The sequence below is a fragment of the Suncus etruscus genome, chromosome 10 (assembly GCF_024139225.1).
Source record: "Suncus etruscus isolate mSunEtr1 chromosome 10, mSunEtr1.pri.cur, whole genome shotgun sequence".
NCBI classification, from domain to species: Eukaryota; Metazoa; Chordata; class Mammalia; order Eulipotyphla; family Soricidae; genus Suncus; species Suncus etruscus.
This window is the reverse complement of record NC_064857.1, coordinates 64,378,185-64,393,226: the sequence shown is the minus strand read 5'-3', so window position 1 is coordinate 64,393,226 and position 15,042 is coordinate 64,378,185. Positions and strand designations below refer to the sequence as shown.

The window sequence follows — 15,042 nt, the reverse complement described above, 5'->3', positions numbered from 1 at the left end:
TTTTGGGTATTGGCTCAGATGAATAAATAAATTAGAAGTTCAACACAGTTTGATATTTATTACATCATCCTCATATGCCATAAGAGGAGTCACAAGATTTAATCTTCTTGCTAAGAGATCAAATAATCAGTATCACCAGCCTGAATCAACTAAAGAATGAGTGTTCACCTCCCTGTCTGTGCTCATTTCCAAAGATAATATATAATACTATTAGATAACATCTAATTGTTGTATAATATAGAGCTCAACATATAATGTAAACATTTACTTAAAGTCACATAGATACTCTGAGAAGTTGAGAGGGAGTCAGAGCTTAGACATGAAGGTTGATTTAATTTAATGATCAATGAACCCCTACCCCATCTTTGTTGTTGAGGCATTTTTGGGCTACTTTTCTGAGAATAGTTCCAGTGACTGGACCAGGCATCATGGGTTTTAGTTTATACCAAATAGAGTCAACAGATTTGTTGGGGTTGTGTTTTGTTCCTGTTCTTTGAGTCATTTATCTTCTTATGGAATTGTGAATATTTCTCAGACATTTGCACTATAAACAGTAAGATCCTCCCATGCCCTGATAATCCTTCTCTAAGATCATATACACATGTGTGTGTTTGAATGCCTGCATGCACCTGAGCATATATGCATTAGCAGAGGAAAGAAGCCGAAAGGCCCTTTTTCCCTCTGCGTTGTTATCCTTTGCTGAGCATCCTTTCTTCATGCGGTGAGAGTAGCTTTTCCCTGGCAGCATGCACACCACTCAGCTGGTTAAGATTAGTGGCACACATAGGCGCCCCAATTAAATGTCTGAATGCATCAGATAATTATGTATCCATCTCCACATGGCAAAGTTGGTCATCAACTTTCAACCACAGCTGCTTACACTAACCTTGCAAGGACACTGAGCTCACACTTCAAGCAATTTTATGCTCACAAATGTTGGCAGTGATGACAAGGTTAGTAATGGTCCCAGCTGGGAGCAAAGTGTCAGTCATAGGCAGGATAGTGAAGTCCTCAGCTTGTGAAATAAATGTGTGTGAGGGGAGGGACTCTGGATGGTAGAATAAATGGAATCAGAACCTTGGAAGAGGGGGAGAAACAAGTACCTCCTACCTTCAGTATATGGAACAACTCACCATTATCACCCTGAAAACTGCGACATGGAAGCTCAGCTAAGATGTGAGCCTTAGAATGTCAAGGATGGTTAAGAGTGATCTGGATTCTGCAATGTGGAGGTACATCAGGTCTACTTGGCCAAGCACTGTGTGAGGAGAACTGAAGGGATCCTGGGGGATTGGGTAAAAATTCCTTCATGAGACTTCATGCCCAAGCCAGCCCTGACTGGATATTGGGGGTATTGATCCTGGGTTTTAGTATTTCTCAGGGGTAGGGTCACTTTCTGGAAAGTCTCTTATCCCAGGAGTAGAGGCGCATAGGTGTTACTTGTTGCTGATCCAGAGCAAGTGAGGAAAATGAGTAGAAGAGGGGCCTTGAGTTCTCTTTTTGCTCCTCACAGTGGAGGTGGTTGAGTTTTTTGCTGTAACACATTGTCCATATAGGTAAATAGTCTGAATTAATGACAACCACAGACTTTTTTGTCCCCACCTGTCCTCACCCTGTGAGAGGATTTCTCCAATATAGCCTCACAATTTCAAGCTGCTGGTAAGAACTAGCCAAGGCCATGAGTATGTGGCAAGCCTCACACCTTGTGTTTCCTTCTCAATTAATACAGAGTAAAGTCCTTCTCTGAGCTTCCAAAGCTCTGTACAGTGTTATGGATGGTGTTTGGCACGCAGGACACAGCCAACCTTCAACCCTTAACAATGCTTCACTTTCTTCCTTCTTCAATTGACACATACAGAGATATGTGTGAGAATGACCAGGAGAAGAGGTCATCAACATCTCCCTATTTGTAATCAGAATTTGGTTTGAGGGGGAACCCAATGGTGTTCAGGAGGCCCCACAATGCCAGGCTTAAACACATGCAAAGTCTGTGGATCAGCCCTTTTAAGCTCTTTTCCTACCCTGATTCCTTTGAAAGAACATCTCTAATGGCTGGTTGGACCTAGAGCAGGAAAGTGATGCACTAGCTGATTTAATGTCAAGTCATGAAGTGACAACATGTGCCAGAAATTTTCTTCTTATCTTATGTAGCCTTGACTCAAAAGTATAGATAATAAAGGCTCAATCACATATTTAAGGGCTTGGAAAGAGAGTAGAAACAAAGCTGAAATATCTCTTGCACAAATCCTGGCACAAAAGTTGGTTTCTGGTCTGTTGATTCTTCAAGGGGGTTCACACTGGACAAGAACTGGGTGCTGAAATGGGACAAGATGACATGCATGGTACCTCTTCATTAACAATAGTGCAAACCTGCAAACCAATGTCAAAAAGAAAAAAGAGAGACAGAGAGAGAGCAAGAGTGAAAGCACAGAGACATACACAGAGGGCTGAAGTAATGGCACAACATATTGTACGTGGCTGACATAGGTTCGATCCCTGGCATACATATGGTCCCTGAATCTTCCAGGAGTAATTTCTGAGCATGGAGCCAGGAGTAATCCCTGAATGCTACTCATGTAGCACAAAAATGAAGAGAGAGACACACACACAGAGAGAAGCAAAATTCCTGCTCCAGAGCTAAACAGAGTTGGGTAGATGGGAAGGAAACTGGGGACATTAGTGGCAGGAAAAGTGCACTGGTAAAGGGTGGCATATATTTGACTAAAACTCAATTATAAACAATTTTGTAACCAGGGTGTTTAAATAAACTAGTAAATTAAACATTCAAACAATAAATTGTTTTATGCAGCTACCTGGGAGTTTCCTCTCTTTTCCTTAACCGCTTCCCCTATTATTTTATTTTCCATGCTCTGTCTTAGAATGAATGCAAATGTGGTTTCTGTAAAGCCACACAAAACCTTATGATTTTTTGTTTTGCACTCATAGTTATTGAAGCCCAGAATGATGGCAGTTAAAGGGGATGAAAGATTGTTGAAATGACAGATTGAGTTGTGTGTTGCTCAGGTTAGAAAGTTCAGGAAAATGTGTAATTACGGCTGGGTTTCCTGAGGTTTCTCTGTTCAACATAATGTTCCGACATACAACAGGGACAGTTCCAGATAGAAAATGCAAATGAGGTGGCTCTGGCCCCACTGCCAATGCTGAGGTTAATCATGCAAATCTAATGCAGTTCTTGGTATTTCGAGAAAGGTTTGAGTTGAAATCGCGGGCATATATTGATTTAAAATGCCTACTTCAGAGCGCAGTGTGATTTTTTTTTTAAAGTTCAAATTTGAAAATAGAGAAGGAGCTTTTGAGGCCCGTGTTGACTGAACATCAATCTATACTCGTTAATCATGAAAAGGCAGATTGAAAACCTGTGCAAAACCTGAGCATACTAAGTAACCCATTAGATCAAAAGACACCCATGAGTTAGAGAAAGTCCTGGGCTTGGAGCAAGATCTAAGCCACTGCATACATGGTTACTGAGTGTCTGCCCTGATCTAAGGTGCTTCAAACTGGCAAGCTACAGGCCAGATCAGAAAAAAAAAAAAGTTGCCTTTTCTGAAATGATCTAGAAAGATTTTTGGAGATAAGACAGGGCGAAATGAACTTGTCTTGCTCTCAAGAGCAAACTGACACATTCCAATAATTTTTCATAGTGTACAGTAAGCATCAGGCTATCTTTCCAAAAATAATAAGATTTCTATGGGCAGAGACCTGCCAGAAGGTTTATTTTTATGTATCTCTGTTATGTTGATTCTCTTGAAAGTTAATTCCATCTCCCATGAATTCCCTGTCAGCTTCACTCTGATGTCGATAAAGGCGATGGCTCTATCAAATACATCTTGTCAGGCGAAGGGGCCAGTTCCATTTTCATTATTGATGAGAACACGGGGGATATTCATGCCACCAAGCGTCTGGATCGGGAGGAGCAAGCCTACTACACGCTCCGAGCCCAGGCACTGGATAAACTCACCAACAAGCCTGTGGAACCCGAGTCTGAGTTTGTCATCAAAATTCAGGACATCAATGACAATGAGCCCAAATTCCTCGATGGCCCTTATACTGCTGGAGTTCCTGAAATGTCTCCCGTGGGTGAGTAAGGAACTTTTTGCACCACTTGGTTTTATGGGGGTGGTATTTCCAAGGAAAGCAGTTGGAAAGTTGAATGTGTTACTTGTTCAGAACCTTCTTACTGGACACTTGATGTTAGATATAAAAATCAGAGGTTACTTCCTTTTAAATTTACCTTCAATGGCATCAATATCAAATGGATTGCACTTTTCCTTTGAGTTGAAATTTAATTCTAAATTAAAGATGAAAATGATGACTGCAAAGTTAAAAATAAAAAATAAATATCAAAAAACAAAGGAAGTCTTGCTTTGGACTTTCTTTTTTCTGCAATTATCTTTTGGGTCTTTTGCAATGATCTTTTGGTTTTTTTTTTTTTCTACCCCTATTATTAAGATAAGGATTCATTCTGCAAAGCAATCTCGATTGCCTGGGTAAAGGGCATGCTGGAGTGTGGCAAAGCCAATCTTGGACCTAATGATTTGTTTGCTCATGAAATCTGTATGAAACTACCATGTCGGTTCAGGTCCAAAAAGATACATATAAGAAGATTTCAATTGAATTTATAGTACTGGAAAAAGATACTGAGTTTGGGATGTATATAAAATAATCATGAAGACTTATTTATCCAAACTCTGTTGACACGGCTGCATTATTGAAAAATAAAGAAAGTAAAGCCCATACTTTATATCAAATGATACAAATTAAAATATCATTTATTTAGGTGCATTTGGCATAGTTTTCAATTAGTCTGGAATTTAAGGATGGGTGATCTACGAAAACAATTTAAATGGATAGGCCTGTAATAAGGGCCAGCTTATTTTTATAATTTTCTATTGCTTTTTTATTGGAAGTAGGGTGTTTATTTAAATTTTATAATTGAATTTGTTGTTTTTAGTCATGCTCAGTAGTACTCTGGGGCTATTTCTGGTGCTCTGCTCAGAAATAACTACTGGAGATGCTCAGGAATTGAACTGGACTTGGCTGCATGAAATAGAACCAGAAGGTTTAGTGCTGATTAGGAATTCTAAATATTGATGGTACCATGTTTGTCTGATAAAAGAATGCAAACATGGTTTTGATTGACTAACCTGATTTATTTCCACCTCCTCAGTATGATATCCCTGCAGATGCTTTCTGATATGATCACTGAGCACCACCCCCAAACAAAACAACACAGACGATAGCCACAACAGCAAAATACGCAGCTTTTGAAAAAAAAAAAAGCGTGTTTTTCCAAAATTAAAAACAGGATTACTTTCAAGATGTTTTTAAGCAAGTCCTAATTCTCCCAATCATTTTCATGTTACATGGCCTGTTGATGCTGCCCTTTCCTACATTGACTGTAGCTATGAACATTAGCTATGCAGATGGCATTAATAGGACTTTTTTGTTCATGGTTAAAGAGTACAGTGTGGGTCTCAAAGGTGTTATTGCAGTGGTTTTCTCTCTGTTTAGAAATATAGCACATTCTGACTTTCACATAACTAATCATTTGACTGATGCCACTAGATACAGATGTTTTCGAAAATGATTGTGAAATTTATTCTGCATTTACTTGTTTTTGATTCAGTTACAAAGTACAAATTAAGAATAATAACTGTCCATGTTAAATATGTCTTGTGGGTTATCATAATTCAGGGTTGATGAAGATGTTCAATTTTAACCAGTAGCTATAAGAGCACTTACTCATATAGCATATTCAAGTTTTTAATTCGATTACAAAAACTCTTCTATTTAAAAATTTAGAATACAAGAATATACTCTTAGAAGAGTTTAAGATAGGTTGGTTACCCATGGCCATAAGAACATTGACAAATTATAGAAAATTTGAGATAAACTTAACATGTGTTTGTATGTGTATAAAATTGGCAGTTATTCCAGAAATATTATGTGCAACTAAATAACTAAACTTAATACAGCTTATATTTCCTTTCTGTGTGTTATTGCAAGCAGAGGAAACAATTGCCTGAGAATATTTAAAGAGACAAAGCAATGGAATAAATAACATATACTGAAAACAAATTCTGAAACTAAAGAAGTGTAGTTATCAGGCTAGGAGGGGAAGTACAGAGGCTGGAATAGATCTTATAGATGGTAGTGAAGGATATGGATACACTTTGTTTGGGGAAATGGGCTACATTATTCCCTTTAATCATCAATATTAAAGCACTCTAAAACTATTGCTACCCAAAGCAAAAGAAACAAAAACACTTCATAATTTAAGTGATATTATATATAATTATATGACATTATACATTTTATATAATTTCTGTTCATTTGGAATAGAATTGCATTGCAATAGAAGTATTAGTATGGTAGAGTGTAGATGTGTAAGAAAGTAGACATGAATGGCTTATGTAAGATCCTGGAAGAGAGGTCTACAGAGGACTAGATTGAAAAAATATGCAATATTTCAAAAATGCTGGATCTTAAAAAAATTATTAAAAATAGACTTGAAACCAAAGGAAAAATTGAGATTTACCATCTCAGCTGGACATGCATGATAAAATATCCATTTAAATATATAAATAAAGCAAATATGAGTTTCCAAAACATTTTTTTGGTTTGGGATTTGTGGCCACAGCCAGCAGTGTTCAGGGGTTATTCTCAGCTATGTATTGGGGATTTGCTCCCATCTGTGCTCAGGGAACCTCAGTGCAAGGGAACCACCCTGAGCTTCCTGTGTATGAAGCATGTGACATCTGATCTAAATTTTTCTCTCCAAATATTTCTTAATTTTTTTGGGGGTGCATACCTGGCTGTGTTCAGAAAGAACTTCTAGCCCTATTCCACTACCACTTCTCATGTGGCTCAGCACCATCTATGGTGCCAGGAATTGAACAAGGTTGGCTGTATACAAGGCAAACCCCTTATACCCGTACTATCTCTCCAGCCTCCTTCTCCATTTTTAAGATAACACTGCAAAGGAAAATAGAGAACAGAGTTTTTTTCTATGACTGAGTAGATACAAAATAAAAATAAGATTATGTTATCTTGTAATGAAATTACACAATGAATGCATTTTTCACATTGGCATGCTCATTTTCTACTGTGAGTGGGGTCTGCTTCAAATATTTCTGCTTGACCTTTGGTACTAGTGTGTATGACCTGTAGATCATAGGTGGATGTGACATAAATAATACAAAATTTAGCATAGCATCAATATATTTAAGAAAGACATACAAATAAAAAAAGCCATTACTCAAATATAAATATAATCCTCAGCTACCTAGTTCAGTAGATTGTTGGAAATTCCTTAACAGTTAATGAATTTTCATTTTCAGTCTGGCTCAGGAATGCTTCAATAGAGACAAACCCAACTGAGTGACAGGTGACAGGATGCTGTGATGCACCCTGCTTCTCTCCGGACAATAATGACTAGCAGGGAATGCATAAGAAAAATTTATCACCTGGTCCTGATGGGTGAGGTGACTAAAATTTTAGTCTGAACAAATTAAAATAATCCCTATCTACTTAGTCATTATTGATTGCCTATTTTATCACCACTATAATTTTTATATTTCTTAAATATTTGTAATCTTTTATTAGTGTTCATCTTTGTAAAGGGCATATCATGTCCAAAATACACAGTATTTATTAATGAATTGCCTTTTAAAAAAAGGAAAAGAAAACAAAAGTGAAACATGAACATAGAGATTCGGTCTTTGATAAGTTATAATGCTTTGTGCTTCTTGGGAGTTTTCAATTCATTGGTTTCTGGATTGGCCCACAGGGACCTCAGTGGTTCAAGTGACAGCAACTGATGCAGATGACCCCACCTATGGCAACAGCGCACGTGTCGTGTACAGCATCCTGCAAGGACAGCCATACTTCTCAGTGGAACCCAAGACAGGTAATCATGGGCTCATGCTGATAATCTTTACAAGGTCATCATTTTGTTGAAGATATTTGATTTGAAGTATTTGAGGATGGGAAGATGGTTCATCTGAGTGATGTTCCATGGCCCCTTCCAATAACTCTCTACCAAATGGGCTTGATGGCTGATTGTGAAGGTCCAAGAATATGGTGCTCCTTGGGTGAATTTAAATGAATTCTCCTTTCATTATTGTTGGCACTTCATCCTCTTGTGCTTAGTCATAGGCAGTATAGTATTAATTGAGGGTTTACTCTGCTGGAAAATTTTTGTAATGAGTTTTCATATACCTACCAAATACAATACTCTAATTAAGGCACTTGCCTTGCATTCAACAGAGCCCAGTTCAATTACCAGCACCACAAGCCCCCGCCCCCCACAAGCATTACTGGATGCAACACTGGGATTCCCAGAGCTTCTAGCAACATAGGACCAAATCAACATCGTACCTGTCACCAGTAGGACCACCAGGCTTGAAAGAATCCCGCAAAATTTCATGAAAATTATTTTAGGGGCTGCATTAAGGCCTGTGTTTTAGCATAAGACCCACATATGTGAGGCCCTGAATTCAGGTCAAAATACAAATGAAACAAACAAAACATCTAGAACTTTAGCTCTTGTCAAATTAAACCTATATGAAAAGCCAATCATTGGCTTATTATTTGTTTTTTTTATGATAGAAATTATGCACAGTAAAACTTAATCTCTTTGCTTATCAAACAAGAGAATGAGTAGTACTGTCAGTTTCCCCTTCCAAGACTCTGGAAATAAGTTCTCAGAAAATTTAGTTGAAATTTGCGAGGTGGTTTTCTAAGTCATTTGCTCAATTTTTAATTTTTTTTTAATTTCAGAATTAAAAGTTTTTTGATTTGCAGGACTGCCTTGATTGGTTAGCTAACTTTGTTTGGTTAGCTGTTAGATGCTCTGATTTTATTTTAAGCTGAAATTCCTTACATTAAGCAAGACTCTAATTTGGAGCCCTGTTATTTAATTATAAGATATGTTCTCTCTTCTAGTGATTCTCCTTTTAGGTAGAATGGAGGGGGTTCACAATGGGTAGGGTGTTTTGTTGATTTTATCAGTGTTGAAAATCTAAAATCGCCCTTTATTTTAATGGTGTTGCCTTCATCACAGAGAAGATATTTTCTTTTCAATGACTATGTTTATAAGTGATTAATTCCTAATACTTATGTCCTCAATGAATTTTTAATGTCACTTACTTTATTTACTTTTATTTTTGAATGCTAATATAACTTTTTTCTCAAATCTTAGCTGAGGAGTGGGGTATTTTAACCTTCCTGAAAATTACAATAATGAACATGAACAAAAAGCTCACTTAAGTCCTGACACTTACTCATTGGGATTTCATCACGATGGCCTTGGAAAGTTTTTATACCCATGGTATGGCATAGTCTGAATGCCACCTAGAAAATATTCAAGAAATGGTTCTGATGAAGTAAGTGTGGAAGAAGTAAATGAAAGTATTTGATTTGTGATACAAATCCTGTGAATGTAGAACGTTTGCTGGTGGTAGGTTTAATGATAGATATGAGAAACCTAAATTCAGACACCCACCCGTTCCCTTATATATCTTTTTTGCAGCAGAAAATGACATTGACAAGTTTCTGACAGTCTGCTCACAAATTATACACTCGTGCATTATATAACTTGTCCCAAAATAGCATATACCAATCCCAAGGGTTAAATATTTTACTGCTACTAATGACTGGCTTGTGATTTTGGTTTTGCTATAAGATAATAGGATTTTTATAACCCAGAGGAGGTAATGTGTCTGACGGAGCAGCTGGACTATTTTCTGGTTCACATTCTTGCTTCTTTATGCTTCATTTTAATTTAAAAATTTAAAAATTCAGACATCATGCAATAAGAGACAAAGGTAGTTCAGTTTAATTTTGTTTTACTTTCTCCTTTGATGCTATAATTACAGAAATCATTGGGGTATCTCTTCTTATTCTTATTAGTGCAGAGGTATTCAGGAAATATTTCCCTCACTGATTATTCATAATATAAAGCATAAATTCTTTTGCCAAAATATGTGGGGGTTTTTTGACAAAAAAAATGGAAAGTTTCTTAGTCCTGAAGTACCTGGGGAGCTGTAAATCAGGTTTGAGTTAGCCTTCTTTATTTGCTGACAGTATGAGTCTTATTGATGTGAGAAATAACACAATTTTCCACATTTCTGAACCTGAGGTCTTTGAGAAGAAAATAAAACTTCAGACAAGAAAAATAAGCCAAATCATGATTAGTTGGGAGACAAAAGAGAAAGATAGGCTTAGTCAATTATTGGTTGGTGTGTTTCATTTGTTTATTTCACAGAAATTTTTCTTTAAAAATTGTATCATTTTAATGCTATTTTTTAATAATGATACTATGCATTAGTTGCATACCATTAACGTAAAGTGTCCAAAACTTTGAGCCATCTGCAAAACAGTGCACAGGCCAGAGGGTAACCATAGCTTCAAATATGATTTCTCCACCCACATAAACGCAAGTGTGAGTAAACACATAAACCCATGTTGACTATCAAGCCTGTTGAGTGCCCGATGCAGAAACCTGAAAATGTATTTTGAGCCCTATGTTGACTCCCTTCAACTTGCTCCCTGTAACTTCAATCTTGGTGTGACGAAGAAGCTTCTTCTAAAAGACTTGACTATTCTTCACTTTACAAGTCAAGAAACCCCATCTTTGTACCTGTTTGCTACTTAATATAGGAGGGGTTACACAATTTTCAGTTTAAAATGATCATTTTTAGTAAAATTTGAGAATACCATAAGCCAGAACCTGAGATGCAGATTCCGCGGTAACCACATAGGTCCCATGGTTGTGCATGGTACACTGAGTGTTAAACATAACATAGCAGATAGGAATCTTTCTTCCAAGTAAAGAAGCATGACTACATGGGCTTGAAATGTTGCATACATGTTGCAATTTATCATTCATTGTCCTGCCTCGTGTGAAGGGAATTCACTAAGCTCAGAACTTGAGGACCGAGCATCTTCCTGACTAGTGCCAGGAGACCCTAAATCAGTGACCTTAAATGCTAGTTCTGGATTTTTGTCATTTAGCTGAGGTGTTAATCACACAAGCTTCTTCTATAACTTTTGGCATCTGTGGTATGCACTTTCTTTAGAAGTAGACAAACCAAAGAAGAAAGGCTTCCACTTGCAATCTGGAAAGAACACAGGAAGCATTCTCCCTGTGCTGTGATTGTAGCTAGAACCCACCAGAATGAACCCCTTTGAACTAGTTTCATATTCTTTGGGTTTATGTGGATGCTTGGATTCAGGAGACAGTGCCCGAGCCCAAGTATGAAGAATCCTTGTGCTTTTGTTTTCCTGAATTCAAATGTTCAGTGTGTCTGTTTCATGCAGTACCTATGATGCATTATTTTTAGAATTGAGCCTAGTGGAATATACTTAAACATATATCATCAGCAACTCATAGATGTTAAAAATGATTAGAAAATGTGTACCCAGATGATGATCCAAATAATTGTTGAAAAGTAACAGTGATAAATTTAGGTTACACAGATTGGGATTTTTTTGTGAATATGAATGATAAATAAATAAAAAGTTCTGGGTTACTGAATCGGATGATACAATTATTGAAAAACTATTCTGAATCCCTAAAATTGGAATCAAGTTACTTCTGTGGAGCTACAGAATGTTTTTTTTTAAGTAGGGATGATATTTTTCACCATTGGTAGTTTAAAATGATTGATTATAAGATTAAATAATAAAGACAATGAAAACCTTATAAGGCTGTGATTAGACAAGGTTGCCTTTTTATTACTTCAGAGACATAGTGTTAATGGTTGACTAGGTGTCTGCATTTATATAACATAAATTGCAAATCAAATTTATAGGAGATTTATTTCCGAGATAGTGACAGCCAAAATGCAAAAAAAAAAAAAAAAAAAAAAAAAGCTAACAACATATAGAAATCTATTCTTTTGGAATCTATTTTTGTTTAAATTCAATTTTCTTCTATGTTTGTTAAAGATTTACTTAATAGCTGAGATATTTGAAAATTATTTTTACCACCTACATTACTTTGTGAGGATTTGCACTTTGAAAATAAGTTATTTATAGGATCACTTGTAAAGAGACAATTAAAGGTGTGAAAAACAAGTAACTCTGCTGACCAGAGTTCTTTCTTTTCAGAATAATCAAGAAAGGATTAGGTGGTCTGCTTTCTTTGCCTTTGACTTGAAATATCCCAGATCTCTTCTGTCAAAATTCATGCACAGGGACGAAAACACACATGTACTGATAAGGCAAAGAAGAATGAGAAATGAATAAACATTGAAAATTTAAGTGACATTTTTTCATCTGGTAAAACTTGTATACTAGTTAATTTTTCCTGATAGGTAATACTCATTTTATTTTTGAAAAAGAAGTTATAATTCAAAGCATTGAGCACAAAACAGCAAAAGTCTTTGTAAAAGGGACATTTCAGAACTCTTATACAAAGATTATTTTGCTTTCTATGACTCCTTATTATGTTGTTCATTAGAGTTAACACACAAAATTAAAGTTAACACACAAAGAACAGGTATGAATTTCTCAAGAGCACATATGATTCTATGGAGAATATTTACATATCAGACACATGCCAACTGCTCAGTGAACAAGGCTGCTCCCTTGATAATGTAGTCTATGGGTTTTCAGAAGGTATTCTGTAGGCTTATTTAATGTGACCTTGACTTGCTGAAATTGTAGCAAGAATACCAATGTATACTCAGTGCATTAGAAGAAGTAACACATGTTTTGAAAAAAGAACTTAGAGTATTGTAACTTAAATGCTTAAAATATTGAGCTACAAGAACATAACTGGGGGTTGACATTTGAGAATGAATGTTCAGACCTAAACAGTAAGATGAATGCTGAAAATAGCATGAGAGTTATGTAATTTGGAATTTGTGGTAATAATAATACATTGTTCAAATCATGTCTAAAGATTTGAGAATGTGTCTTTTTTTTTTCTTTCCACCAGCCCTAGAGAGAACAGTTCCCCAGCTAGAATTCTGTGTGGTAGAAAACAGGTCTTTCATAGTAAAACTTTAACTGATAATGTATGCTATGTTTTAGCCTGTTAGCTAAAACAAAGCACAGAGAGCCCTTGAATACTCATGCCCTCTTAAGGATCAACCTTTCAAACACTGACATTTATAGCTTTATGTTTCTGTACAAACTTGGAAGATTTAAGTCATTTTTTTTGTAAACCTAAGGGAGACTATCTCTCCCAAATTTATTTGCAATTATTTCCAACCAAAAAATCTGCCTCTATTAAACAACTGTGATGTTCAAAACAAAAATTTATTTCTCTGACAGTAAGCTAGTGAAGGCTAATATTCTGACGTCTCACTGAATCTTAGAATCTGGCTTAATAAAGCAAATTAGACATGACTGCGAGCTATGTGACTATGTAATAAATTGTCTTTGATGAAAAAGATGAAAGTGTAAAACATGATTACATAGGATTCTAGACTCCTTATTCTAGAGTCCTTAGTTCATTAGTAAAAAAGCCCTGTACTTAGTAGTTTCAAAGTTTACATTTATCAATATTAAATTGATTTTTATTTGATAATACTTCTCTGAACAGTTACTAAGCATACTATATTAAAGTGTGTACACCATTTTACTTATTTACACAGACATTTCTTATTAAATTACATTATTGTCTAATTATTTATGCACACTAATGCATTTGTAAGTAATATATAGTCCATTTGCTATTGTTAGTAAGTATATAATTCATTTGTTAGTAATATAGAATGTTTCAACCTCTGCACAAATGACAACTGAGTCTTTTCCCCATCGCTCAAAAAGCGATTTTGATGTAGGTGAAGTCTTGAGTTCCTTTAGTATTAAATGTTATTGATTAGAAAATGAACACCACTCAAACATACCAGTCATTTTGGAATTGCTGATTTCCATGAACATAATCATCCTTCAACTATTCAGTACAGCCCAACAAGCTTGAGTGTTGCCATTCAGAATGAGCATAGATTACTCATATTCTTTCCTTTTCAGCATATTGTTTAAGTTACTGGTAATAGGGCACGTAGCTGAAAGGTTCATGCCAAGTTCATGCCAGTAGAATAAACTTATTATTGTAGATGAAAAGGAAGAAGAGAAGTGGCTCATTGACCTATATTTGTAAGTGTGATGATCCTATTCCTCTAGGATAAGGAGTACTTTTAATAGTTTCTGCATTTTTACTACCTGGACAATAGCTTTCTCTGAAACTTAAAGATAATCCACTCTTCTATACTGTCATTTTTAGTGAATTATCATATTATCTATAATTATCAGAGCCTATAGGGGGACTTCTGCATTAAAATAATTGAAACATCAATGAAAATCTACTCAAGACCAAGGTGCTCTAGCTTGGTGTTCTTCATTCATGAACAAGGAGCCATGATTCCTGATGCGTTTGACTGGGGTTTGAAATTTTACAGGAGTCATCAAGACCGCCCTTCCAAACATGGATAGAGAGGCTAAAGACCAGTATTTGCTTGTTATTCAGGCAAAGGATATGGTTGGTCAAAATGGAGGACTCTCCGGAACCACCTCAGTCACCGTGACCCTGACCGATGTCAACGATAACCCACCTAGATTTCCTCGAAGTAAGTGCTACTCTTCACCTCTTCACTAACTTTCCTTACACTCTGTAAACATGTCTCAAGAGAACTTGTTTCAATAGCTCTCAAGGAAAGAATTCTCCTCCATTCCCTCCCCATTAACTGAAGCCAGATGTCCATTTAGAAATGTCAAATAAGGGGCCAGAGTGGTGGCACAGGCGGTAAGGCATTTACCTTACATGCGCTAACCTAGGACGGATTGTGGTTCCATCCCTCGGCATCCCATATGGTCCCCCAAGTCAGAAGCGATCTTTGAGCACATAGCCAGGAGTAACCCCTGAGCATCACCAGGAGAGGCCCAAAAGGGGAAAAGAAGTCAAATAACAAGGGTATTGATGATGAATTGAAGCAGTTCTAATTGTCAGACTTCTCTATTAAAGTTGGCTTTTCTTTTATTTGCATTTTGAACACTAGACAATTGTTT

At 36.3% G+C, this 15,042-nt stretch overlaps 1 protein-coding gene across 2 annotated transcripts in view; it reads left to right on the top strand.

The window, feature by feature from the left end:
- The window catches only part of CDH7 (cadherin 7), a 145,805-nt gene that overhangs the window by 68,400 nt on the left and 62,363 nt on the right, over positions 1-15,042 (top strand). For both annotated transcript variants that reach the window (XM_049782176.1, XM_049782177.1), the window contains exons 3-5: positions 3,804-4,098; positions 7,811-7,930; positions 14,436-14,603. In XM_049782176.1, coding sequence (XP_049638133.1) covers positions 3,804-4,098; positions 7,811-7,930; positions 14,436-14,603 — 583 coding nt within the window. The remainder of the gene's footprint in view (positions 1-3,803; positions 4,099-7,810; positions 7,931-14,435; positions 14,604-15,042) is intronic.